This window comes from Entelurus aequoreus, linkage group LG14 (genome assembly GCF_033978785.1).
Source record: "Entelurus aequoreus isolate RoL-2023_Sb linkage group LG14, RoL_Eaeq_v1.1, whole genome shotgun sequence".
Classification (NCBI taxonomy): domain Eukaryota; kingdom Metazoa; phylum Chordata; class Actinopteri; order Syngnathiformes; family Syngnathidae; genus Entelurus; species Entelurus aequoreus.
The window spans coordinates 56,071,037-56,096,510 of NC_084744.1; the positions used below are offsets into that span (position 1 = coordinate 56,071,037).

At 34.2% G+C, this 25,474-nt stretch overlaps 1 protein-coding gene across 1 annotated transcript in view; it reads right to left on the reverse strand.

Moving 5' to 3' along the window:
- The window catches only part of LOC133665450 (leukocyte cell-derived chemotaxin 1-like), a 47,007-nt gene extending 21,931 nt beyond the window's left edge, over window positions 1-25,076 (reverse strand). Inside the window, exons 1-4 of the mRNA XM_062070749.1 lie at window positions 24,936-25,076; window positions 24,708-24,848; window positions 16,068-16,208; window positions 9,084-9,197 (exon numbers count right to left, since the gene is read on the reverse strand). Coding sequence (XP_061926733.1) covers window positions 9,084-9,197; window positions 16,068-16,208; window positions 24,708-24,848; window positions 24,936-25,007 — 468 coding nt within the window. The 5' untranslated portion in view covers window positions 25,008-25,076. The remainder of the gene's footprint in view (window positions 1-9,083; window positions 9,198-16,067; window positions 16,209-24,707; window positions 24,849-24,935) is intronic.
- Between the last annotated feature and the right edge of the window lie 398 nt (window positions 25,077-25,474).

Here is a 25,474-nt window from a genome sequence, read left to right on the forward strand (position 1 = left end):
GGCAATATTATAGTAATAATCGGAATTTTACTCAATTTCACTGTTTTACAAGAAAAACTGAACAGTTGTGACATTTTATGATACAAGTTGGAATTTTACTCAATAACAGTCGCAATTTTACAGAAAAAGCTAAACATGTTGGCAATTTTATGAAAAGAGTCGTAATTTTACTCGACAAAAGTCACAATTTTATAAGAAAACTAAAATTTTGGCAATATAGCAATAATCGGAATTTTACTTGGCAAAAATGATGACAAAAGTCATAATTTTACTCATAAAAATGTCACTGTTTTACAAGAACAACAAAAAAATTGGCAATATTGTGATAAGTCAGAATTTTATATGACAAATGTCACCGTTTTGCATTAAAAAGTAATAATTTCACATAAAACTGTAATAATTTTATGAGAAAATATTGCAATATCACAGAAACATTAATAATATATACATACTATGCAAATATAAAAAAGCTTGTTGTGAAAAATTTGTTGGAATTTCACTAGAAAAACTTAGGATTTTGGCAGTGTTATAATAAAAGTAGTCATTTTACTCAAAACTTTACGAGAAAAACTGAACATTTGTGCAATATTATGATAAAAGTTGGAGTTTTACTCAATAACAGTCACAATTTTACAAGAAGAATCTTAACTTGTTGGCAATTTTATGAAAAGAGTCGTAATTTTACTCGACAAAAGTCACAATTTTATAAGAAAACTTTAAAATTTTGGAAATATTATAATAATAATCAGAATTTTACTCAAAAAATGTCACTATTTTACAAGAAAAACTGAACATTTGTGCAATATTATGATAAAAGTTGGACTTTTACTCAATAACAGTCGCAAGAAAAAGCTTAAAATGTTGGCCATTTTATGAAAAGAGTCGTAATTTTACTCGACAAGTCACAATTTTATAAGAAAACTTTAAAATTTTGGCAATATTGTAGTAATAATTGGAATTTTACTCAAAAAATGTCACTGTTTTACAAGAAAAACTGAACATTTGTGCAATATTATGATAAAAGTTGGACTTTTACTCAATAACAGTCGCAAGAAAAGCTTAAAATGTTGGCAATTTTATGAAAAGAGTCGTAATTTTACTCGACAAAAGTCACAATTTTATAAGAAAACTTTAAAATTTTGGCAATATTATAGTAATAATTGGAATTTTACTCAAAAAATGTCACTGTTTTACAAGAAAAACTGAACATTTGTGCAATATTATGATAAAAGTTGGACTTTTACTCAATAACAGTCGCAAGAAAAGCTTAAAATGTTGGCAATTTTATGAAAAGAGTCGTAATTTTACTCGACAAAAGTCACAATTTTATAAGAAAACATTCAAATGTTGGCAATATTATAGTAATAATCGGAATTTTACTCAAAAAATCTCACTGTTTTACAAGAAAAACTGAACATTTGTGCAATATTATGATAAAAGTTGGAATTTTACTCAATAACAGTCGCAATTTTACAAGAAAAAACTTAACTTGTTGGCAATTTTATGAAAAGAGTCGTAATTTTACTCGACAAAAGTCACAATTTTATAAGAAAACATTACAATTTTGGCAATATTATAGTAATAATCGGAATTTTACTCAATTTCACTGTTTTACAAGAAAAACTGAACAGTTGTGACATTTTATGATACAAGTTGGAATTTTATTCAATAACAGTCTCAATTTTACAAGAAAAAGCTAAACATGTTGGCAATTTTATGAAAGGAGTCGTAATTTTACTCCACAAAAGTCACAATTTTATAAGAAAACAAAAATTTTGGCAATAATCGGAATTTTACTTGGCAAAAATGATGACAAAAGTCATAATTTTACTCATAAAAATGTCACTGTTTTACAAGAACAACAAAAAAATTGGCAATATTGTGATAAGTCAGAATTTTATATGACAAATGTCACCATTTTGCATTAAAAAGTAACCATTTGACATAAAACTGTAATAATTTTATGAGAAAATATTGCAATATCACAGAAACATTAATAATATATACATACTATGCAAATATAAAAAAGCTTGTTGTGAAAAATTAGTTGGAATTTCACTAGAAAAACTTAGGATTTTGGCAGTGTTATAATAAAAGTAGTCATTTTACTCAAAACTTTACAAGAAAAACTGAACATTTGTGCAATATTATGATAAAAGTTGGAGATTTACTCAATAACAGTCACAATTTTACATCAAAAATCTTAACTTGTTGGCAATTTTATGAAAAGAGTCGTAATTTTACTCGACAAAAGTCACAATTTTATAAGAAAACTTTAAAATTTTGGAAATATTATAGTAATAATCGGAATTTTACTCAAAAAATCTCACTGTTTTACAAGAAAAACTGAACATTTGTGCAATATTATGATAAAAGTTGGAATTTTACTCAATAGCAGTCGCAATTTTACAAGAAAAAACTTAACATGTTGGCAATTTTATGAAAAGAGTCGTAATTTTACTCGACAAAAGTCACAATTTTATAAGAAAACATTACAATTTTGGCAATATTATAGTAATAATCGGAATTTTACTCAATTTCACTGTTTTACAAGAAAAACTGAACAGTTGTGACATTTTATGATACAAGTTGGAATTTTACTCAATAACAGTCGCAATTTTACAAGAAAAAGCTAAACATGTTGGCAATTTTATGAAAAGAGTCGTAATTTTACTCCACAAAAGTCACAATTTTATAAGAAAACTAAAATTTTGGCAATAATCGGAATTTTACTTGGCAAAAATGATGACAAAAGTCATAATTTTACTCATAAAAATGTCACTGTTTTACAAGAACAACAAAAAAATTGGCAATATTGTGATAAGTCAGAATTTTATATGACAAATGTCACCATTTTGCATTAAAAAGTAACCATTTGACATAAAACTGTAATAATTTTATGAGAAAATATTGCAATATCACAGAAACATTAATAATATATACATACTATGCAAATATAAAAAAGCTTGTTGTGAAAAATTAGTTGGAATTTCACTAGAAAAACTTAGGATTTTGGCAGTGTTATAATAAAAGTAGTCATTTTACTCAAAACTTTACAAGAAAAACTGAACAGTTGTGCAATATTATGATAAAAGTTTGAATTTTACTCAATAACAGTCGCAATTTTACAAGAAAAAGCTTAACATGTTGGCAATTTTATGAAAAGAGTCGTAATTTTACCCGACAAAAGTCACAATTTTATAAGAAAACATTAAAATGTTGGCAATATTATAATAATAATCGAAATTTTACTCAAAAAATGTCACTGTTTTACAAGAACAAAAAAAAAATGGCATTATTGTGATAAGTCAGAATTTTATATGACAAATGTCACCATTTTGCATTAAAAAGTAATCATTTTACATGAAACTGTAATAATTTTACGAGAAAATATTGCAATATCACAGAAACAGAAAGAATATGAGAAATTGTTCCCAATTTTATAAGAAAAAAGTTGACACTTTGCGAGAAAAAGACTGCTTTTAATTCATTTGTTTGTAATTGTTTTTTAATCTTCATTATTTACTTCCAAGTTATTACAGTATGTCTCTATATACATATTTATTTTATTTAAATTCTTTTGGCCAAAGGGGGCACATTTAAATTTCTCACCCACACTTGTTATTTCATATGTTGACCAGAGGGGAAGCACTTTTAAAACCGACACACAGTCAATGTGAAAAATCCCTCCTTTTTGGGACCACCCTAATTTTGATAGATTTCACCACCAGGGGGTGCAAATTAAATCTCTATTTTTTTGTAATGTGCTTAAGGCCGATGACAAAGGAGTCAGGGACCACAGATGGCCCCTGTGCCGCACTTTGGGCAACCCAGCTGTAGAAGCTAACTGTTAATGGCCACCATAGTCTTAGTACCGTAGTGTAGTTGTTCATCCTACGATGTTTCCTTTTGTATGCACATTAAATCAACAAAAAAATCCTGACTTTGGAGCAATGTTCACGGACTCTAGTATTTGGCTCTCTATTAGATGCAATGGTTTTTCCGTATTGGGACTTGTTCACCGGTCCTCATATGGATGGTACTTTTCCTTGTTTATGTCTCAAGAAGGGCAGAAATACAAGAACACACACACACACACACACACACACACACACACACACACACGGAACAATCATTTAGAAGGCAAAGAGAGTAACACAATCACGCACAAAGGCACAAATGTGAAATAAATGATCGTTTATGGCGCATGCAGAGGCAATAAGAACAGCCTTAGCGTGATAATGACGTCTCTGTGTGCGTGTGTGCGTGTGTGTCTGTGTGTGTGTGTGTGTGTGTGTTTACGAAGGCCGTTGTGGTGATGTGGATTTATGCGGACGTGAAGCTTATGGAGAATTAAATGATTTTAATTATCACACAGCTTCAGTTGAACAAGTACAATGGCTCGACTCTAAGTGTGTGTGTGTGTGTGTGTGTGTGTGTGTGTGTGTGTGTGTGTGTGTGTGTGTGTGTGTGTGTGTGTGTGTGTGTGTGTGTGTGTGTGTGTGTGTGTGTGTGTGTGTGTGTACAGTATATTGAATGTATAATAGACATGCCTTTGCTCCCGAACCACTAATGCCTGCACACTCTGTTCCAATTCAAGGGTGTCAAAATTCGATTTATGCCCCCCATTTGTTTTTTTTTATCGCCCCACGGCGTGTTCTAAAAATACATTTTATTGATGAATACCATTAGCTGTTACTCGGATACAACGCAAATGTCTTGTTCAAATAGTTTAACACGTACAGTAGGGGAGGGGATCCTTATGGCCCCATTTGTGGCGAATAACCTGACACAGGAAACGTGACGGATTGGGGGGAGGGGGGTTGCACTCTCCACTTTAGCCGCCAGAATGTCTTAAAATGTGTTTTGTGGCAATTCCAAGTTTGACCACAGCGTCGAAGTTGCTATGCAGAGTGGCGCTTTCCATAATTTCAGCAGACTGCATTGCAAAATGATTTACCCTCTTGTTTTGGGCAGATACTTTATCGTATATTGATTGACCTACATTGTATCGGTTTTAGTATCTTTGATATATCAAAGTGGCCAACGCATCTTTCAATTTTGCAGCCTGCTTGCCACATTTAAATTACCTTTTTTATGTAGTTTTTTTTTGTTATAGGAGTGATATTAAAATTGTTTCCTCCTATATGAAAACCAATTCTTGCAACATGCATTGTCTTGCAACTGGATCATTTAGTAAAGACTGATAGAAAAAATAAATATTTCAATATTACTCTAAATTGTTTTAACTACAAAAAAAAGCTATGTTCAGAATGTTTTGTGCAGATACTTTATCATATATTGATTGACCTACATTGTATCGGTTTTAGTATCTTTCATATATCAAAGTGGCCCAGGCATCTTTCAATTTTGCAGACTGCTGGCCACTTTTAAATTATGTTTTTATGTAGTTTTTTTCTTATAGGAGTGATATTAAAATTGTTTCCCCCCTATATGAAAACCAATTCTTGCAACATGCATTGTCTTGCACCTGGATCATTTAGTAAAGACTGATAGAAAAAATAAATATTTCATATTACTCTAAATTGCTTTAACTACAAAACAAAGCTATGTTGAGAATGTTTTGTCCAGATACTTTATCATATATTGATTGACCTACATTGTATCGGTTTTAGTATCTTTAATATATCAAAGTGGCCCAGGCATATTTCAATTTTACAGACTGCTGGCCACATTTAAATTACGTTTTTTATGATTTTTTTTTTTCTTATAGGAGTGATATTAAAATTGTTTCCCTCCTATATGAAAACCAATTCTTGCAACATGCATTGTCTTGCATTTGGATCATTTAGTAAAGACTGATAGAAAAAATAAATATTTCAATGTTACTCTAAATTTCTTTACCTACTAAACAAAGCTAAGTTGGGAATGTTTTGTCCAGATACTTTATCATATATTGATTGACCTACATTGTATCGGTTTTAGTATCTTTAATATATCAAAGTAGCCCACGCATCTTTAAATTTTGCAGACTGCTGGCCACATTTAAATTACGTTTTTATGTAGTTTTTTTCTTACAGGAGAGATATTAAAATTGTATCTCTCCTATATGAAAACCAATTATTGCAACATGCATTGTCTTGTATCTGGATCATTTAGTAAAGACTGATAGAAAAATACATATTTTAATATTACTCTAAATTGTTTTAACTACAAAACAAAGCTATGTTCAGAATGTTTTGTGCAGATACTTTATCATATATTGATTGACCTACATTGTATCGGTTTTAGTATCTTTAATATATCAAAGTGGCCCAGGCATATTTCAATTTTGCAGACTGCTGGCCACTTTTAAATTACGTTTTTATGTAGTTTTTTTCTTATAGGGGTGATATTAAAATTGTTTCCCCCCTATATGAAAACCAATTCTTGCAACATGCATTGTCTTGCATCTGGATCATTTAGTAAAGACTGATAGAAAAAATAAATATTCCAAGGGGTTATATTACTCTAAATTGCTTTACCTACAAAACAAAGCTAAGTTGGGAATGTTTTGAGCAGATACTTTATCATATATTGATTGACCTACATTGTATCGGTTTTAGTATCTTTAATATATCAAAGTGGCCCACGCATCTTTCAATTTTGCAGACTGCTGGCCACTTTTAAATTACGTTTTTATGTAGTTTTTTTCTTACAGGAGAGATATTAAAATTGTACCTCTCCTAATATGAAAACCAATTCTTGCGACATGCATTGTCTTGCATCTGGATCATTTAGTAAAGACTGATAGAAAAAATAAATATTTCAATATTACTCTAAATTGCTTTAACTACAAAACAAAGCTACGTTGGGAATGTTTTGTGCAGATACTTTATCATATGTTAGAAAAAAAACTTTAAAACTCTTAGTTTTCATTAGTTATTCGTTCCAAAACCCACATTTACACGCTTTTTTTTTTTTTTTAAACAAAGAATAATTACAAATGAAAATGTACTATCACTAGTACCTTTTTAATTTAAGGCTCTTGCCTTAAATTGAATTCCTTTATTGAATTCAATAATGTTTCTCAACTTTTGTATCAAAGTGCTGGCACTCACAACTTTCTCTGGCCCCGTAGTAGCTTATTTTTCAATAGTTCTCCGTGAAGAAAAGCACATAGACTGTCACCAACGTGTGGGATTCTTTGTTTGGGCGCCCAATTTTGCATGTAAACAAACTTTTTTTTTCTTTTTTTACTAACAATGTTGATCGTACGTTTACTGAGAAGCTATACGAAAACTGGAAAAAAATGTTGGTGAAAATTGCAATCGAAAACCAAATAGCCGAAAAAAAATGTTGTAATTTATTTATTATATTATTTTTTGTATGAATGTCTCTCACTGCGAGTCAAATTTACCTGCGGGTAGAAATAAAGAAATCGCAATCTCAAATTTGACTGAATATTACAAAAACGTCAAAATATTGTTTTTAAAACCAAAAATAAAGTTTTTAATTTTGGTGGGGAATTAATTTCCTATCCGACTATGGTGTTTTTTAAATAAAGAATAATTACAAATTTAAATTTACTATCACTAGTACCTTTTTAAATTTAAGGCTCTTGCCTTAAATTGAATTCCTTTATTGAATTCAATAATGTTTCTCAACTTTTTGTATCAAAGTGCTGGCACTCACAACTTTCTCTGGCCCCGTAGTAGCTTATTTTTCAATAGTTCTCCATAAAGAAAAGCACATTGATTGTCACCAACGCGTGGGATTCTTTGTTTTGGCGCCCAATTTTGCATGTAAACAAACTTTTTTTTTTTTTTTTTTTTTTTTACTAACAATGTTGATCGTACGTTTACTGAGAAGCTATACGAAAATTGGAAAAAAATGTTGGTGAAAATTGTAATCGAAAACCAAATAGCTGAAAAAATTTTTTTTAGGGATGTCCGATAATGGCTTTTTCCCGATATCCGATATTCCGATATTGTCCAACTCTTAATTACCGATATCGATATCAACCGATACCGATATATACAGTCGTGGAATTAACACATTATTATGGCTAATTTGGACAACCAGCTATGGTGAAGATAAGGTCCTTTTTAAAAAAATTCATTATAAAATAAAATAATATAAATAAATTAAAAACATTTTCTTGAATAAAAAAGAAAGTAAAACAATACAAAAACAGTTACATCGAAACTAGTAATTAATGAAAATGAGTCAAATGAACTGTTAAAGGTTAGTACTATTAGTGGACCACAAACATGTGTGCTTACGGACTGTATCCCTTGCAGACTGTATTGATATATATTGATATATAATGTAGGAACCAGAATATTAATAACAGAAAGAAACAACCCTTTTGTGTGAATGAGTGTAAATGGGGGAGGGGGGTTTTTTGGGTTGGTGTACTAATTATAAGTGTATCCTGTGTTTTTTATGTTGATTTAATTAAAAATAAAAACCGACACCAATAATAAAAAAAACTGATACCGATAATTTCCGATATTACATTTTTAATGCATTTATCGGCCGATAATATCGGACATCTCTAATTTTTTGGGGGGTTTTTTTTGGGTTGGTGTACTAATTGTAAGTGTATCTTGTGTTTTTTATGTTGATTTAATTAAAAATAAAAAAAAATTAAAACCGATACCAATAATAATAAACTGATGCCAATATTATCGGACATCTCTAATTTTTTTTTTTTTTTTTTTGGGTTGGTGTACTAATTGTAAGTGTATCTTGTGTTTTTTATGTTGATTTAATTTTTTTTTTTTTAAACGATACCGATAATAAAAAAAAACGATACCGATCATTTCCGATATTACATTTTAAAGCATTTATCTCTAATTTTTTAAAATCTGTTATTCATTATATTGTTTTGTATGAATGTCTCTTATCTGCGGGTAGAAATAAAGAAATCGCAATCTAAAATTTGACTGAATATTACAAAAAACGTGAAAATAATGTTTTTAAAACCGAAAATAGAGTGTATTTAATTTTTGGTGGGGAATGAATTTCCTATCCGACTTTGGTGTACTTGCGTGCTTACATGGTTTCTTCCTATGTTTGCCTCAAAGTATATGTGAGAATAATATATAATAGCAACAACACACAAAGGGCCAACACACCAAGTCAAAGGTCATGGAGTCCTTGTCGAGGGTCTCCACGTCGGGCAGGCGAGCTTTCACCTGGGTCTTGATGTAGCACTTCTCACTGCCTGAAAAGCGAATCCCAGTGATTCCCTGGAGAAAATGTATGGTTAGACCTCATTGCTACTCTTATTTGTTTGTGATAGAGTGATTGGAGCACATACTTGTTGGTCACAAAAAAAAACATTCATGAAGTTTGGATCTTTTATGAATTTATTATGGGTCTACTGAAAATGTGACTGGGTCAAAAGTATACATACAGCAATATTAATATTTTCTTACATGTCCCTTGGCAAGTTTCACTGCAATAAGGCGCTTTTTGTAGCCATCCACAAGCTTCCGGTTGAGTTTTTGACCACTCCTCTTGACAAAATTGGTGCAGTTCAGCTAAATTTGTTGGTTTTTCTGACATGAACTTGTTTCTTCAGCATAATAATAATAATAATAATAGATTGTATTTGTAAAAAAGCACTTTACATTGAGTAAACAACCTCAAAGTGCTACAGTGTATCAAAAAATGTCACTGTTTTACAAGAAAAACTGAACATTGGTGCAATATTATGATAAAAGTTGGACTTTTACTCAATAACAGTTGCAATTTTACAAGAAAAAGCTGAACATGTTGGCAATTTTATGAAAAGAGTCGTAATTTTACTCAACAAAAGTCACAATTTTATAAGAAAACATTCAAATGTTGGCAATATTATAGTAATAATCGGAATTTTACTCAAACAACTTCACTGTTTTACAAGAAAAACTGAACATTTGTGCAATATTATGATAAAGGTTGGACTTTTACTCAAAAACAGTCACAATTTTACAAGAAAAAGCTTCCAATGTGGGCAATTTTATGAAAAGAGTCGTAGTTTTACTTGACAAAAGTCACGATTTTATAAGAAAACTTTACAATTTTGGCAATATTATAATTATAATCTGAATTTTACTTGGAAAAATGATGACAAAAGTCATAATTTTACTCCAAAAAATGTCACTGTTTTACAAGAACTACAAAAAAGTTGGCAATATTGTGATAAGTCAGAATTTTATATGACAAATGTCACCATTTTGCATTAAAAAAGTAATAATTTTACATAAAAAGGTAATCATTTTACTAGAAAATATTGCAATATCACAGAAACAGAAAGAATATGAGAAATTGTTCCCAACAAAGATGCATGTCTAAAAAAATATATATATATAAAAAATTAAATTTCCCCATGTCCCTTTAGGGGCTCCTACACGTTTACTGAGAAGCTATACGAAAAACGGAAAAAAATGTTGGTGAAAATTGCAATCGGAAACCAAATAGCCGAAATTTTATTTATTTATTTGTTATTATTATTGTATTGTTTTATATTAATGTCTCTCACTGCGAGCCAAATTTACCTGCGGGTAGAAATAAAGAAATCGCAATCTAAAATTTGACTGAATATTACAAAAAAACGTGAAAATAATGTTTTTAAAACCAAAAATAAAGTGTATTTAATTTTTTTTAATTTTTCAGTGTATTAAAAAAAAAAAAAAAAAGATAATAAAAAATAAATCCAAATAAAAATTAGAACAGCCAAATAGCTAAAACTAGTACACCGTATTTCCTTGAATTAGCACCCGGGCGGTAATTAATTGAAAAACCTCTTCTCACTCCGGTGCTTACCAAAGGCATGCGGTAAATTTAGGCATGGGGCTTATCAATTTGAGTTTGATGTAAGGATACCATCATGACATCGCTTAATGCCGCGATAAAATTTAAAGCACAATGAATCATCCCGGGAGTTCTTTTTGTTTGGGTCTGAAAAGGCAATTAAAATAACATTATTACCGCCTGTTAGCAGGTTTTCTTAGCTCATGATTTGTTTCTGAAATGTTACTTGTACAACTGCATCAAAATGACTCATATTTGACACACGCAGCTATATTAATAAAACATGTTTTCAAAATAAAACGCTTTGAAAGACGCAACTCCAACAACAACAACAAGTCAGCAAACCACCACTACAAACTAACACAATATTAATAATAAGAATTGCAATGATATAAAACGTAGTAGGTACGTGACTTACCTGGCGGTAATTCTAGTCATGCGCTAATTATTTTGCGAAACGAGTTTGACCCGGCGGTAAATCGAGGCATGCGCATACTATGTACCCGGCGACAATTCAAGGAAATACGGTATGCATATATCTAAAAATTTTTAAAAAAAAGGCTTTTTTAAAAAGGTTTTTAAAGCCTTTTTTTAAAAGCCTCCACAGTCTGTGGTGCCCTCAGGTGGTCAGGGAGAGCGTTCCACAGACTGGGAGCGGCGGAGCAGAAAGCCCGGTCTCCCATTGTTCGTAGCTTTGTCCTCGGAGGTTGGAGGAGGTTACGCATTGTCCACACGTTTATCAGGACTTTGGGAAGGCCGTTCGAAATCCTTAATTCTAGCCTGATTTAGCCATTCCTTTACCACTTTTGACAGGTGTTTGGGGGTCATTGTCCTGTTGGAACACCCAACTGCGCCCGAGACCCAACCTCCGGGCTGATGATTTTAGCTTGTCCTGAAGAATTTGGAGGTAATCCTCCATTTACTCTCTGTAAAGCACCAGTTCCATTGGCAGCAAAACAGGCCCGGTGCATAATACTACCACCACCATGCTTGACGGTAGGAATGGTGTTCCTGGGATTAAAGGCCTGACCTTTTCTCCTCCAAACTGTCACGATCCTTGGTCCGGATCACGTTTTTGTGTTTTCTGTTAGTTTTGGACTCCTTTAGTTCCTGTTTGTGCACCTCCTGAGTTTGTTTTGGTTGCCATGGTTGCTCATTATGTTCACCTGTCTCTGATTAGTGTTCGGCCGCTCACCAGCTACCCGAGCACTAATCAGAGGGATTATTTAAGCCTGCCTTTGCCGGTCAGTCGGGGCTTTTGCAGCTCACTGCGGGGATTGTTGTCCCGGGATGCAAACGGACTACTCCGGACAAGGCGTGCAGGTAAGAACATGATTTAATCCTCACGAAATCAAAAGGAGTACAAAACGGAAAGCGAGCCGACAGAACAACGTGCCTGATCACCGATCCAACACTTAGCATAAACTATGGACGCGAAAAACTTACTAACTGTGGCATGAACAAACAAGACTTACGTAACAAGGCATGAAGCAAACAACTAGAGACAAGGCAAAACTCACGTAAAAATCATATTAAAATGGACCAAGGTCAAGCTGTTTGTTATAGTTTATATCCTGTCTCTGAAAATAGTTTATTTGAATTTAAAAAAAATAATTAATTTTTAAACTAACGTTTTTTTTCCCCGCAATAATCAGTGGTACAATGGTATGGTTCTGAAAAATGGTTGAATTGTAAAATTGTAAAAATTTCTTTTTTTTTTTTTTTTTACCACTTTTCCACCTATTTAACACCTTTGTGTCAAGTCAACTTGATTTATATAGCACGTTTACGACAACTTTTAAATTGAACCAAAGTGCTTTACAGGTTAAAAAAGCATAGAGCAAAAAACAAAAACAAAACAAAATATTTAAAAAAAACACAACTTTGTGGCGTTACATTTAAGAACATCACGTTTACACTTGCACTGTTTAACCGGAATGAAAAGTAGTAGGAAGAAGCGGAGCTTTTGATTTTGACTTGACATTTGATTTACATTCCGGTAGACATTTTTGGGTGTTTTCATTAAGTATTCGTTCCAAAACCCAAATTTACGCGCTATTTCTTTTTTTTTTTAAAAACCAATGAATAATTACAAATGAAAATGTACTATCTGTAGTATCTTTTTATTTTAAGGCTCTTGCTGGCCACTTTTAAGTTACGTTTTTATGTATTTTTTGTCTTACAGGAGAGATATTAAAATTGTATCTCTCCTATATGAAAACCAATTCTTGCAACATGCATTGTCTTGCATCTGGATCATTTAGTAAAGACTGATAGAAAAAATAAATATTTCAATATTACTCTAAATTTTAATAATCATATCTTAGAAAAATAAACATTAAAACTCTTAGTTTTCATTAGTTATTCGTTCCAAAACCCACATTTACGCGCTAATTAGTTTATTTAAAAACAAAGAATAATTACAAATTAAAATTGACTATCACTAGTACCTTTTTTATTTAAGGCTCTTGCCTTAAATTGAATTCCTTTATTGAATTCAATAATGTTTCTCAACTTTTGTATCAAAGTGCTGGCACTCACAACTTTCTCTGGCCCCATAGTAGCTTATTTTTCAATAGTTCTCCATAAAGAAAAGCACATAGACTTTGATTTAAATTCAGATAGACATTTTTGGGTGGAAAAAAAACTTTAAAACTCTTTGTTTTCATTAAGTATTCGTTCCAAAACCCAAATTTACGCGCTATTTCTTTTTTTTTTAAAACCAAAGAATAATTACAAATGAAAATGTACTGTCTCTAGTATCTTTTTATTTTAAGGCTCTTGCTGGCCACTTTTAAATTACATTTTTATGTATTTTTTGTCTTACAGGAGATATTAAAATTATATCTCCCCTATATGAAAACCAATTATTGCAACATGCATTGTCTTTCTTCTGGATCATTTAGTAAAGACTGATAGAAAAAATAAATATTTCAATATTACTCTAAATTTTAATAATCATATCTTAGAAAAATAAACATTAAAACTCTTAGTTTTCATTAGTTATTCGTTCCAAAACCCATAATTACGCGCTAATTAGTTGTTTTTTTTTAAAAACAAAGAATAATTACAAATTAAAATTGACTATCACTAGTACCTTTTTAATTTAAGGCTATTGCCTTAAATTGAATTCCTTTATTGAATTCAATAATGTTTCTCAACTTTTGTATCAAAGTGCTGGCACTCACAACTTTCTCTGGCCCCATAGTAGCTTATTTTTCAATAGTTCTCCATAAAGGAAAGCACATAGACTTTGATTTAAATTCAGATAGACATTTTTGGGTGGAAAAACAACTTTAAAACTCTTTGTTTTCATTAAGTATTCGTTCCAAAACCCAAATTTACGCGCTATTTCTTTTTTTTTTAAAACCAAAGAATAATTACAAATGAAAATGTACTATCTCTAGTATCTTTTTATTTTAAGGCTCTTGCTGGCCACTTTTAAATTACATTTTTATGTATTTTTTGTCTTACAGGAGATATTAAAATTATATCTCCCCTATATGAAAACCAATTCTTGCAACATGCATTGTCTTGCACCTGGATCATTTAGTAAAGACTGATAGAAAAAATAAACATTTCAATATTACTCTAAATTTTAATAATCATATCTTAGAAAAATAAACATTAAAACTCTTAGTTTTCATTAGTTATTCGTTCCAAAACCCACATTTACGCGCTAGTTAGTTTATTTAAATACAAAGAATAATTACAAATTAAAATTGACTATCACTAGTACCTTTTTAATTTAAGGCTCTTGCCTTAAATTGAATTCCTTTATTTAATTCAATAATGTTTCTCAACTTTTGTATCAAAGTGCTGGCACTCACAACTTTCTCTGGCCCCATAGTAGCTTATTTTTCAATAGTTCTCCATAAAGAAAAGCACATAGACTTTGATTTACATTCAGATAGACATTTTTGGGTGGAAAAAAAACTTTAAAACTCTTTGTTTTCATGAAGTATTCGTTCCAAAACCCAAATTTACGCGCTATTTCTTTTTTTTTTAAAACCAAAGAATAATTACAAATGAAAATGTACTATCTCTAGTATCTTTTTATTTTAAGGCTCTTGCTGGCCACTTTTAAATTACATTTTTATGTATTTTTTGTCTTACAGGAGATATTAAAATTATATCTCCCCTATATGAAAACCAATTATTGCAACATGCATTGTCTTTCTTCTGGATCATTTAGTAAAGACTGATAGAAAAAATAAATATTTCAATATTACTCTAAATTTTAATAATCATATCTTAGAAAAAAAAACATTAAAACTCTTAGTTTTCATTAGTTATTCGTTCCAAAACCCACATTTACGCGCTAATTAGTTTATTTAAAAACAAAGAATAATTACAAATTAAAATTGACTATCACTAGCACCTTTTTAATTTAAGGCTCTTGCCTTAAATTGAATTCCTTTAATGAATTCAATAATGTTTCTCAACTTTTGTATCAAAGTGCTGGCACTCACAACACAGACTGCTGGTCACTTTTCGATTATGTTTTTATGTAGTTTTTTTTTCTTACAGGAGAGATATTAAAATTGTATCTCTCCTATATGAAAACCAATTCTTGCAACATGCATTGTCTTGCACCTGGATCATTTAGTAAAGACTGATAGATAAAATAAATATTTCAAGGGGGTTGTATTAAAAATGTTTTTAATTTGTTATGTATTATATTGTTTTGTATGAATGTCTCTCACTGGGAGACAAATTTACCTGCGGGTAGAAATAAAGAAATCGGGAATCGGCAAAACAAACGTAACAGGTGCTTGTAGCAAATAATGACGCCAGCAGGCAGGCTTAAATAATGCCTCTGATTAGTGCTCGGGTAGCAGGTGAGCGACCGAACACTAATCAGAGACAGGTGAACATAATGAGCAACCAAAACAAACTCAGGAGGTGCACAAACAGGAACTAAAGGAGTCCAAAACTAACAGAAAACACAAAAACCTGATCCGGACCAAAGACTTTCCTCCAGAAGGTCTTATCTTTGTCCATGTGATGTCAGATGAAACAAAAATTGAGCTGATGGGCCACAATACCCAGCAATATGTTTGGAGGAGAAAAGAGGAGGCCTTTAATCCCAGGAACACAATGCCTACCGTCAAGCATGGTGGTGGTAGTATTATGCTCTGGGCCTGTTTTGCTGCCAATGGAACTGGTGCTTTACAGAGATTAAATTCACCTACTACAGGGGGTCTGGAACGTAAAATATAATGGCAATAATTGAGAGAACGCTATTGTACTCAATGTTAAATCACAATTTAAAGGACTTTCATTGAGATCTGACATTCTGAAAGTGTTTGATGACTCACAATCTCAAAATCGTGGACCTCCACAGCCTCGTCCGCCCCGCTGCCGGTGCTGAACTTCTCCATGTTGTTTTCTGTGTCGATCTCCATCGTGCCCTCCTCCACTTTTCCATTGATGCTCATGCTGTAGTGGACATTGTAGACCTACACACACACACATTCTTGTATTTGTTACCTTCTTGAGACCTCCGAAAAATGCCTATCCTTTTAGCACCACCCTTTCTAGACGTATAAATATTTGTATTTACAACATTAATAATATAATTATAATATTTGCATACTATGCAAATATAAAAAAGCTTGTTGTGAAAAATGAGTTGGAATTTCACAAGAGAAAGGTCACAATTTCACTAGAAAAACTTAGAATTTTGGCAGTATTATATAATAAAAGTCATCATTTTACTCAACGCAAGTCAAAATTTTACAAGAAAAACTGAACATTTGTGCAATATTATGATAAAAGTTGGAATTTTACTCAATAACAGTCGCAATTTTACAAGAAAAGCTTAAAACTTTGGCAATTTTATGGAAAGAGTCGTGATTTTACTCAACATTTTATAAGAAAACTTTACAATTTTGGCAATATTATAATAATAATCGGTATTTTACTTGGCAAAATCATGACAAAAGTCATGATTTTACTCAAAAAAATGTTCACTATTTTACAAGAACAACAAAAAATTGGCAATATTGTGAAAAAAGTCAGAATTTGTATGCACATTAAATCAACAAAAAATCCTGACTTTGGAGCAATGTTCACGGAGTCTAGTATTTGGCTTTCTATCATATGCAATGGTTTTTCCGTATTAGGACCATGATTTGGGTCCTAACTTGTTCACCGGTCCTCATATGGACGGCACTTTTCCTTGTTGATGTCTCAAGAAGGGTAGAAATACAAGAACACAAACACACACACATTCTTGTATTTCTTACCTTCTTGAGACCTCCAATAATAATATTTACATACTATGCAAATATAAAAAAGCTTGTTGGAATTTCGCAAGAGAAAGGTCACAATTTCACAAGAAAAACTTAGAATTTTGGCAGTATTATATAATAAAAGTCATCATTTTACTCAACGCAAGTCAACATTTTACAAGAAAAACTGAACATTTGTGCAATATTATTATAAAAGTTGGAATTTTACTCAAAAGTCGCAATTTTACAAGAAAAGCTTATAACTTTGGTAATTTTATGAAAAGAGTCATAATTTTACTTGACAAGTCACAATTTTATAAGAAAACTTTACAATTTTGGCAATATTATAATAATAATCTGTATTTTACTTGGCAAAATCATGACAAAAGTCATGATTTTTCCTAAAAAAAAATTCACTATTTTACAAGAACAACAAAAAATTGGCAATATAGTGATAAAAGTCAGAATTTGTATGCATATTAAATCAACAAAAAAATCCTGACTTTGGAGCAATGTTCACGGACTCTAGTATTTGGCTCTCTACTAGATGCAATGGTTTTCCGTATTGGGACCATGATTTGGGTCCTAACTTGTTCACCGGTCCTCATATGGACGGTACTTTTCCTTGTTGATGTCTCAAGAAGGGTAGAAATACAAGAACACACACACTTACACACACGCTGGGTTTTAGAATGGCATCTAAGGTATGAGAGTCACCCTTTAGCCTGCCGTCTTTTAGCACCACTCGCCCAATTTCTCCTGTGGCTCTTCCCCACGCAACGTTAGCACTCAAACGTGAAGGATTAGTTGCTAATTTCTGTGTTTTCCAAACGAAAACACCCCATAAGCTAACCGATGATTGGAAAGCCATGTTGGAATCGTGTTACACAACAAAAGCATTGTACTCAAAAAGAAGCCTGTCATTCCTAACTAGAAGAGGCCATTCTTGAAGGAATTGCGTGTGAATGCTCCAATGCTGAAGTTGAAGTGAAATGCTGACAGAATGTAGTATTGAATGTAAGAATAGTTTGAATGTTGAAGAATTTCCAGGAAAACCGGAATTTGGTTTGGAACTTGGGAAAGTGTTACTTTGAATGTCCAGGATGAGTGGAATGTGTTGATGTTTGAATAGGTTGAAAAATGTGGGAATTGTGCAACTTGGAAAAATGTCCCATTCATTTCAATGCAACCTTCCTGGAAATTTGGGAATTTTGGGAAAGGAGAGATTTTTTTTTTAAATGATTAAGAGCATGAATGAGCTGAATTGGTTGGTGTTAGAATTGTTTAAATCGGGCAAGAAATGTTGAAGTAGTAAATGGTTTTAGGGAATTTCGGGAAAATCTTGGAAAAAGGGTAGTTTGAATTTCCAGAATGGGTTAAAGAATGTGGGAATTGTGGAAGTTTGGGAAAATTGTTAATTCATTTTGAATGGGGAAATGCAAAAGAAAAAAGGAATTCTGGGGAAATCCGGGAATTTTTTTTAGAATTGTTGAAGTAGAGCACACAATTCCTGAACAGGCTGAACATTTTGAAGTTGGAACAGTTTGAATCGGATGAAAAATGTGGGAGTTGTGGAACTTTGAAGAATGTTCCATTTATATTAATGGAAATTTTAGAAAAATTGAGAAATTTCGGGAAAAGCGGGGGAATTTTTTTGAAAATGGTAAGAAACTTGAATGGTCTGAATGAGTTGAAGTTGTTGGTTTTTAAATTGTTCAAATCGGTGGAGAAATGTTTAATTGAGAAATGGAATTTCGGGAAAACCGGGAATTTTTCCAGTTCAAAAAACAACTTTGTGTTTTGTCCTGATTAAGAGGAATGTTTTGACGGTGGAACGGTTGAAATGGGTTGAAAAATGTGGAAGGAGTAGTCGCCAGAAAAAAGGTTGGAAATAGGGCTTTGGAAAAGCAGGAATTCTGGGAAATCCTGGAATTTTTTTGAACTTGGAAAAAGGGTAGTTTGAATTTCCAGAATGGTGGAATGATTTGAATGGGTTGAAGAATGTGGGAATTGTGGAAGTTTGAAAAACGAATTATTCATTTTGAGTGGGGAAATGCAAAAAAAAAGGAATAATGGGAAATCCAGGAATTGTTGTTTTAATTTTTAAAGTAGAGCACACAATTCCTGAACAGGCTGAATATTTTGAAGTTGGAACAATTTGAATCGGATGAAAAATGTGGGAGTTGTGGAACTTTGAAGAATGTCCCATTGACTTCAATGGGAATTTCGGAAAAATTGAGAATTTTGGGAAAAGCGGGGGAATTTTTTTGAAAATGGTAAAAAACTTGAATGGTCTGAATGAGTTGAAATTGTTGATTTTTAAATTGTTCAAATCGGTGGAGAAATGTTTAATTGAGAAATGAAATTTCGGGAAAACCGGGAATTTTTCCAGTTCAAAAAACAACTTTGTTTTTTTTCCTGATTAAGAGGAATGTATTGACGGTGGAACGGTTGAAATGCATTGAAAAATGTGGAAGGAGTAGTTGCCAGAAAAAAGGGTGGAAATAGGGCTTTGGAAAAGCAGGAATTCTGGAAAATCCTGGAATTCTTTTTAACTTGGAAAAAGGGTAGTTTGAATTTCCAGAATGGTGGAATGGGTTGAAGAATGTGGGAATTGTGGAAGTTTGAAAAATGTCTCGTTCATTTTGAATGGGGAAATGCAAAAAAAAAAAGGAAGGAATTATGAGAAATCCGGGAATTTTTTTTTAGAATTGTTGAAGTAGAGCACACAATTCTTGAACAGGCTGAATATTTTGAAGTTGGAACAGGTTGAATCGGATGAAAAATGTGGGAGTTTTGGAACTTTGAAGAATGTCCCATTGATTTCAATGGGAATTTCGGGAAAAGCGGGAATTTTTTGGGAAATGGTAAAAAACTTGAATGGTCTGAATGAGTTGAAAATGTTGGTGTTGAATTTTTCAAATCGGTGGAGAAATATTGATTAGAAAAAATTGTATTATGGAATTCCTGGAATTTCGGGTAAACCGGGAATTTTTCCAGTTAAAAAAACAACTTAGTTTTTTGTCCTGATTAAGTGGAATGTTTTGACGATGAAACAAATGATATGCGTTGAAAGATGTGGAAGGAGTGGAAATAGGCCTTTGGAAAAGCAGGAATTCTGGAAAATCCTGGAATTTTTTGGAACTTAGAAAAATGATAGTTTGAATTTCCAGAATGGTGGAATATGTGGAAGGTGGAATGGTTCGATTAGGTTGAAAAATGTGGAAATGGCGAAAGTTTGAAAAATGGCCAATTCATTTTGAATGGGAAAAATGTCCCGGAAAACCTGGAATTCTGGGAAATCTGGGAGTTTTTGGAACTTGTCAAGGTAAAGCCCGCTTTGGAGCATTCACACATTTAAACAATGAAGCATTCGCACGGAACTGCAATGACAGTACTCCCGTTGCTCTAACTAAACAGTTATTTTTTCGTCGAAGACGCTTTACTGAACCAAAAGTTCCTTTATTACAAGCGAGTGTCATTTACACGGGACTGCAGTTCCTGGAGGAGGTCAGGTGAGAAAAATGAGCTGCTCCTAACTTGGAAAAGCCAAACCATCAGTTCTATATTCCTCCTTCCTGTCTCTGGGTGTGTGCTAAGTCAGGACAGCACACCATGACCATAAAATGAGATGTTCGTGTGTAAGTGTCTGGAAAGACAACAGATGTAGGTCGTATCTGAGATGCTGGCATTAAGCTAAACATGTAGTTTCTTCTCCAGGATAGGGCCATCCCCTTTGCAGTTTGAACGCCCTAAATAAAAAATGTGATAAATAAAACGCAAAACGGTGCTCCCGAATCTGTGACGAGTGTTGATAAATCACATTGCGCGTGCTAAATAATTAGCTGCAAAGGCCCTATTGGAATTGCTCCGGTAAACATTATTCTGCCGTCTCAATCGCATTTTGAGGGACTTGACGCGCACAAAAACTCACCGATTTTTGCAAGCTTTTTCAGTCCGGAAAAAAAAAAATCTATATTTTCGTGATCCCTTACACAAAATTTCAAAATTGACTACAAAGCATCCCCTACAAAATAAAAATAAAAATCTGCTCCTGCCACAAGGGTTTACGTTCCGTCCCCAAAATCGCTGGGGACGTCATAAAACTCAACCATTTTTCGTCCAAAAGCAGGGGTCGTCCTTTTAACGAACTCCTCCTCTGGATTTTGACTAAAATGAGCTGCGATTAAATTTGACATTTACTACACGCGATGATAAATTGCAGAGGAATTTCGCCCACGCCATAGGATGTGGACGTGGCATGGCGCCAAACTTTCATCTGATGATTCGCCACAAAACTTTTAACATTTGTAACTCTGTTCCACAAACTCAGATATTGATTGAAATTTGGTACAAATGATGATGATGACATCCTGATGTGCCGGATGGGTCAGTAACTGTTGAAACCCCTTCCTAGTGGGCGGGGCCTGTCGGCGAAAACTGCTCCTTGCCATCAACCATTAAACTGTCATTAATTCTATTTAAATAATCAACTCTCTTTCCAAACTAATATGCGGCTTAAAGATCTGGAATTGATCGTGACTTGATATTGACATTTGTCCACCACATCGCCCCCTTGTGGTGGAAAATGATAACGCTCATAACTTTCTTCCACATGCTCCGATTTTCTTGAAATATTTGCGAGTAAATCTCGACACTGGGTGGGACGCCAACGCACGACTACTGTGGTGCCAATATCGACCCCTTGTGGTGGACAATTATAACGGTCATAACTTCATTCCACATGCTCCGATTTTCTTGAAATATTTGCGAGTAAATCTCGACTGGGTGGGACGCCACGGCACGACTACAGTGGTGCCAATATCGACCCCAATATCGACCCCTTGTGGTGGAAAATTATAACAGGTACAACTTCCTTCCACATGTTCAGATTTTCTTGAAACATTTGCGAGTAAATCTGGACTCTGGGTGGGACGCCAACGCAAGACTACTGTAGTGTTAATATCGACCCCTTGTGGTGGAAAATTATAACGTTCATAACTTCCTTCTACTTGTTCCGATTTTCTTGAAATATTTGCGAGTAAATCTCGACACTGGGTCGGACACCAACGCACAACTACTGTGGTGCCAATATTGACCCCTTGTGGTGGAAAATTATAACAGCTACAACTTCCTTCCACATGCTCCGATTTTCTTGAAATATTTGCGAGTAAATCTCGACACTGGGTGGGACGCCAACACACGACTACTGTGTTGCCAAAATCGACCCCTTGTGGTGTAAAATTATAACAGCTATAACGTCCTTCCACCTGGTCCGATTTTCTTGAAATATTTGCGAGTCAGTCTCGACACTGGGTGGTACGCCAACACACGACTACTGTGGTGCCAATATCGACCCCTTGTGGTGGAAAATTATCACGTTCATAACTTCCTTCCACATACTCTGATTTTCTTGAAATATTTGCGAGTCAGTCTCGACACTGGGTGGGACGCCAACACACGACTACCGACCCCTTGTGGTGGAAAATTATAACGCTCATAACCAGTGTTGGGACTAACGCGTTACAAAGTAAGTTTCGGCGGTAACTAGTAGTCTAACGCGTTATTTTTTATATTCAGTAACTCAGTTACCGTTACTACATGATGCGTTACTGCGTTATTTTACGTTATTTTTTATGTAGTATCGGCTAGAAACAGAAGATCTGAGTGTGTCCTTCTGAATGTTCCTGTGTCACAAGGAAGAGGCGCGCTGTGTGCGTTGTGTGTGTGGGGCGGGGGGGGCGTGTTTGTGTTTAAATCATGGCGGAGCCGAAGCCGAGTTTCTTGACATGGAGATATTCTCACTACTTTTCTTTTGTCGAGCACAAAGAAAATGACATTTTAGTTAAATGTAAGTTGTGTCTTGGATCAAAGATCCTATCTACTGCCCAAAACAGCAATTCAAATCTGCTGAAACAGCTACAAAAGCAACATGCTTCGACGAAGCTAGTAAAGAGAGACACACAGCGGCTGGATTTTAACGGAGGGACTGCTAGCTAGGACAACATTGATAGAGCCATTGCAGCATATGTACTAGAAGACATGCATTCTATTTCTACAGTGGAGTCACCCGCTTTCAGGCAGCTGGACACAGTGGACAGTGAGCAAATAAACATGGAAAGCGAGCTAAAGAAAACACTCCAAACTCTGCCTCTGCTCATCATTCATCACTGAAGGTACACACACTCTGTCAGTTCTCTTATATACTCTTTCATTCCAGACTTCTACAGTGTTTGATTATCACATCACTCTAAATGTATAGACTATAAAGTTCACAAACATAAAGAGGGATCCTAGTGGGCCAGGCCAATATTTCCTTTTCTCTAAACTAAAACTAGGGAAATGCGTAGAGTGTTCTGGGCTTCAGTACAGTGTTGATCTCTTGAAGACATGATTTTATTTCACAATTCCTTGAGAGAAAAAAAGGCCTGGTTATGTGTGTGTATAGCAGTATGTGTAAATAGTTACTTTTCACAGTAACGCATTACTTTTTGGTGTAAGTAACTGAGTTAGTAACTGAGTTACTTTTGAAATAAAGTAACTAGTAACTGTAACTAGTTACTGGTTCTCAGTAACTAACCCAACACTGCTCATAACTTCCTTCCACACGCTCCAACCTTCCTGAATTTTTTTTAATGGTGGGTCGGGGCATAGGGTAGGACGTGACCGCGTGCGTCACGCGTTCCCGAGTTTTACATTTGCATTTTCGCCGCTCAGATGGCGTTCTGATGATCGGCATATATTTTGCATATTAATGAAGATCGAGACGCAAAACGGACCCGATCCACTTTGCACACGTTTAGTAGGTCGGCTTTGCGTGTGCTATCAAGTTTGCGCGCGTTTTAGCCCTAAGTCGAGCTCTCGAACATAAGGGGGAGGAGCTTGGCGTGTTGATTTCTCCACTTCCTTCACTTTCCTTTTCTTTGACGCACTGCCATCAGAAAAGTCACACTGGAGTTCGGAAGGTAACTAAAAAGCTATCGGCCCTATAGTTCCGATCTCTGGTGATGGGTCTACTTAACCTCGTAAGGCCCAAGCTGTTTGTTTACATGCTTTTTTTAATTATTTCTCTTTGCTATTTGGGCTTATTGGACCCTAATTAGAATAAAAACTAAGAATCATCTTTTGATATGTTGTACTTAGTCCATAAGTACACAAACGTGTACGTCATGTTAGTGACATGCTAATTCTTATTTTTACACTTTTTTCCCCCCAAATTCCATTGTATGTTATACTCTTCTGACACCACCAGATGGCAGTATAAGTGTCCACATAAGTGGCCATAAGACCCCAATTCAGTAGTGTACACAATTTTGGAAATAAGAGCTAAAAAGGTGCTGTCCACGCATGTGGCCACTAAGCCTTTAGAGGTTTTTAATACCACTTCTTAATTACAGTACCTAGTAAAAAAAAATACCCAAAAAGCTGCAAGTTTTCTCCCTCTGTCCTCACACCTCTTGCACCCGGACCGTCAACCGGACCAGAGAGGACCCCCCTCCACCTCCACCCCACCCTGCCAGGAGCCTACACACACAAGGGCTCCATTCATGCACTCCATCATGTAACATGTCTTGTTTAACTTCATGTGTTTACCCACCCTGCAAAAAAAAAAGAGTCCCACTCTAAAGTTGATGACTCTTTTTAGCTTTTAAAAAAGTCAATCCGCTGCTTAAGTGGATGATCCCCCATACTGTCCAGTCTAAGTGTCTTATACCACACACTTACGTGTTTTTCATTGTTGTTCCAGAAGTAAAAGGCTCCGACGGCCCCCAGGAGCAGCAGCAGGGCCCCGGCGATCAGCACCGCGATCCCGGCTTTGAGGAAGCGCCCGGTGGCGGCGGGCTTCACCGCCAAAGTAGAGTAAGCCTGCACACAAAAAAAACAAACAAGGGTAATGGAAGAACCTGGAGCGTTAATGATCACGTCTGGCAGACGGAGGGGATGAACTCTCACCGGAGGCATGAACTGCTGCACGTCTTCCGGCCCCGCTGAGGCGATCGGTACTTTCTCTGAATTCCCGGCCATGACTGGAGACGAACACCTGAGGATCCCAGGTCCACTTGCACACACTCTCTCTCTCTCTCTATCTCTCTCTCCGTCTCCTCCCTCTCTCTCTTAGTGGGAGTGAGGGGTCATTCCAACCACTCCCATCTTCCTGAAATGGAAAAAAGTTGCCCATTTACGCACAGGTTGCCTCAACAAGCATTTTTCCGACTTAAAAAAAGTATTTTAGATGTTGAACACTCGTGGCCAGAAGGCGGGCTCACATTACACCAGTTTTAAAATCTCTGTATTGGCTCCCCCGTGTGTTTCCGGATCAATTTTAAGGTTTCTTCTTATGGTATTGGGTAGGGATGTCCGATAATATCGAACTGCCGATAAATGCGTTAAAATGTAATATCGGAAATTATCGGCATCGTTTTTTTTATTATCAGTATCGGGTTTTTTTTATTGTTTTTTTTATTTTTTATTAAATCAACATAAAAAACACA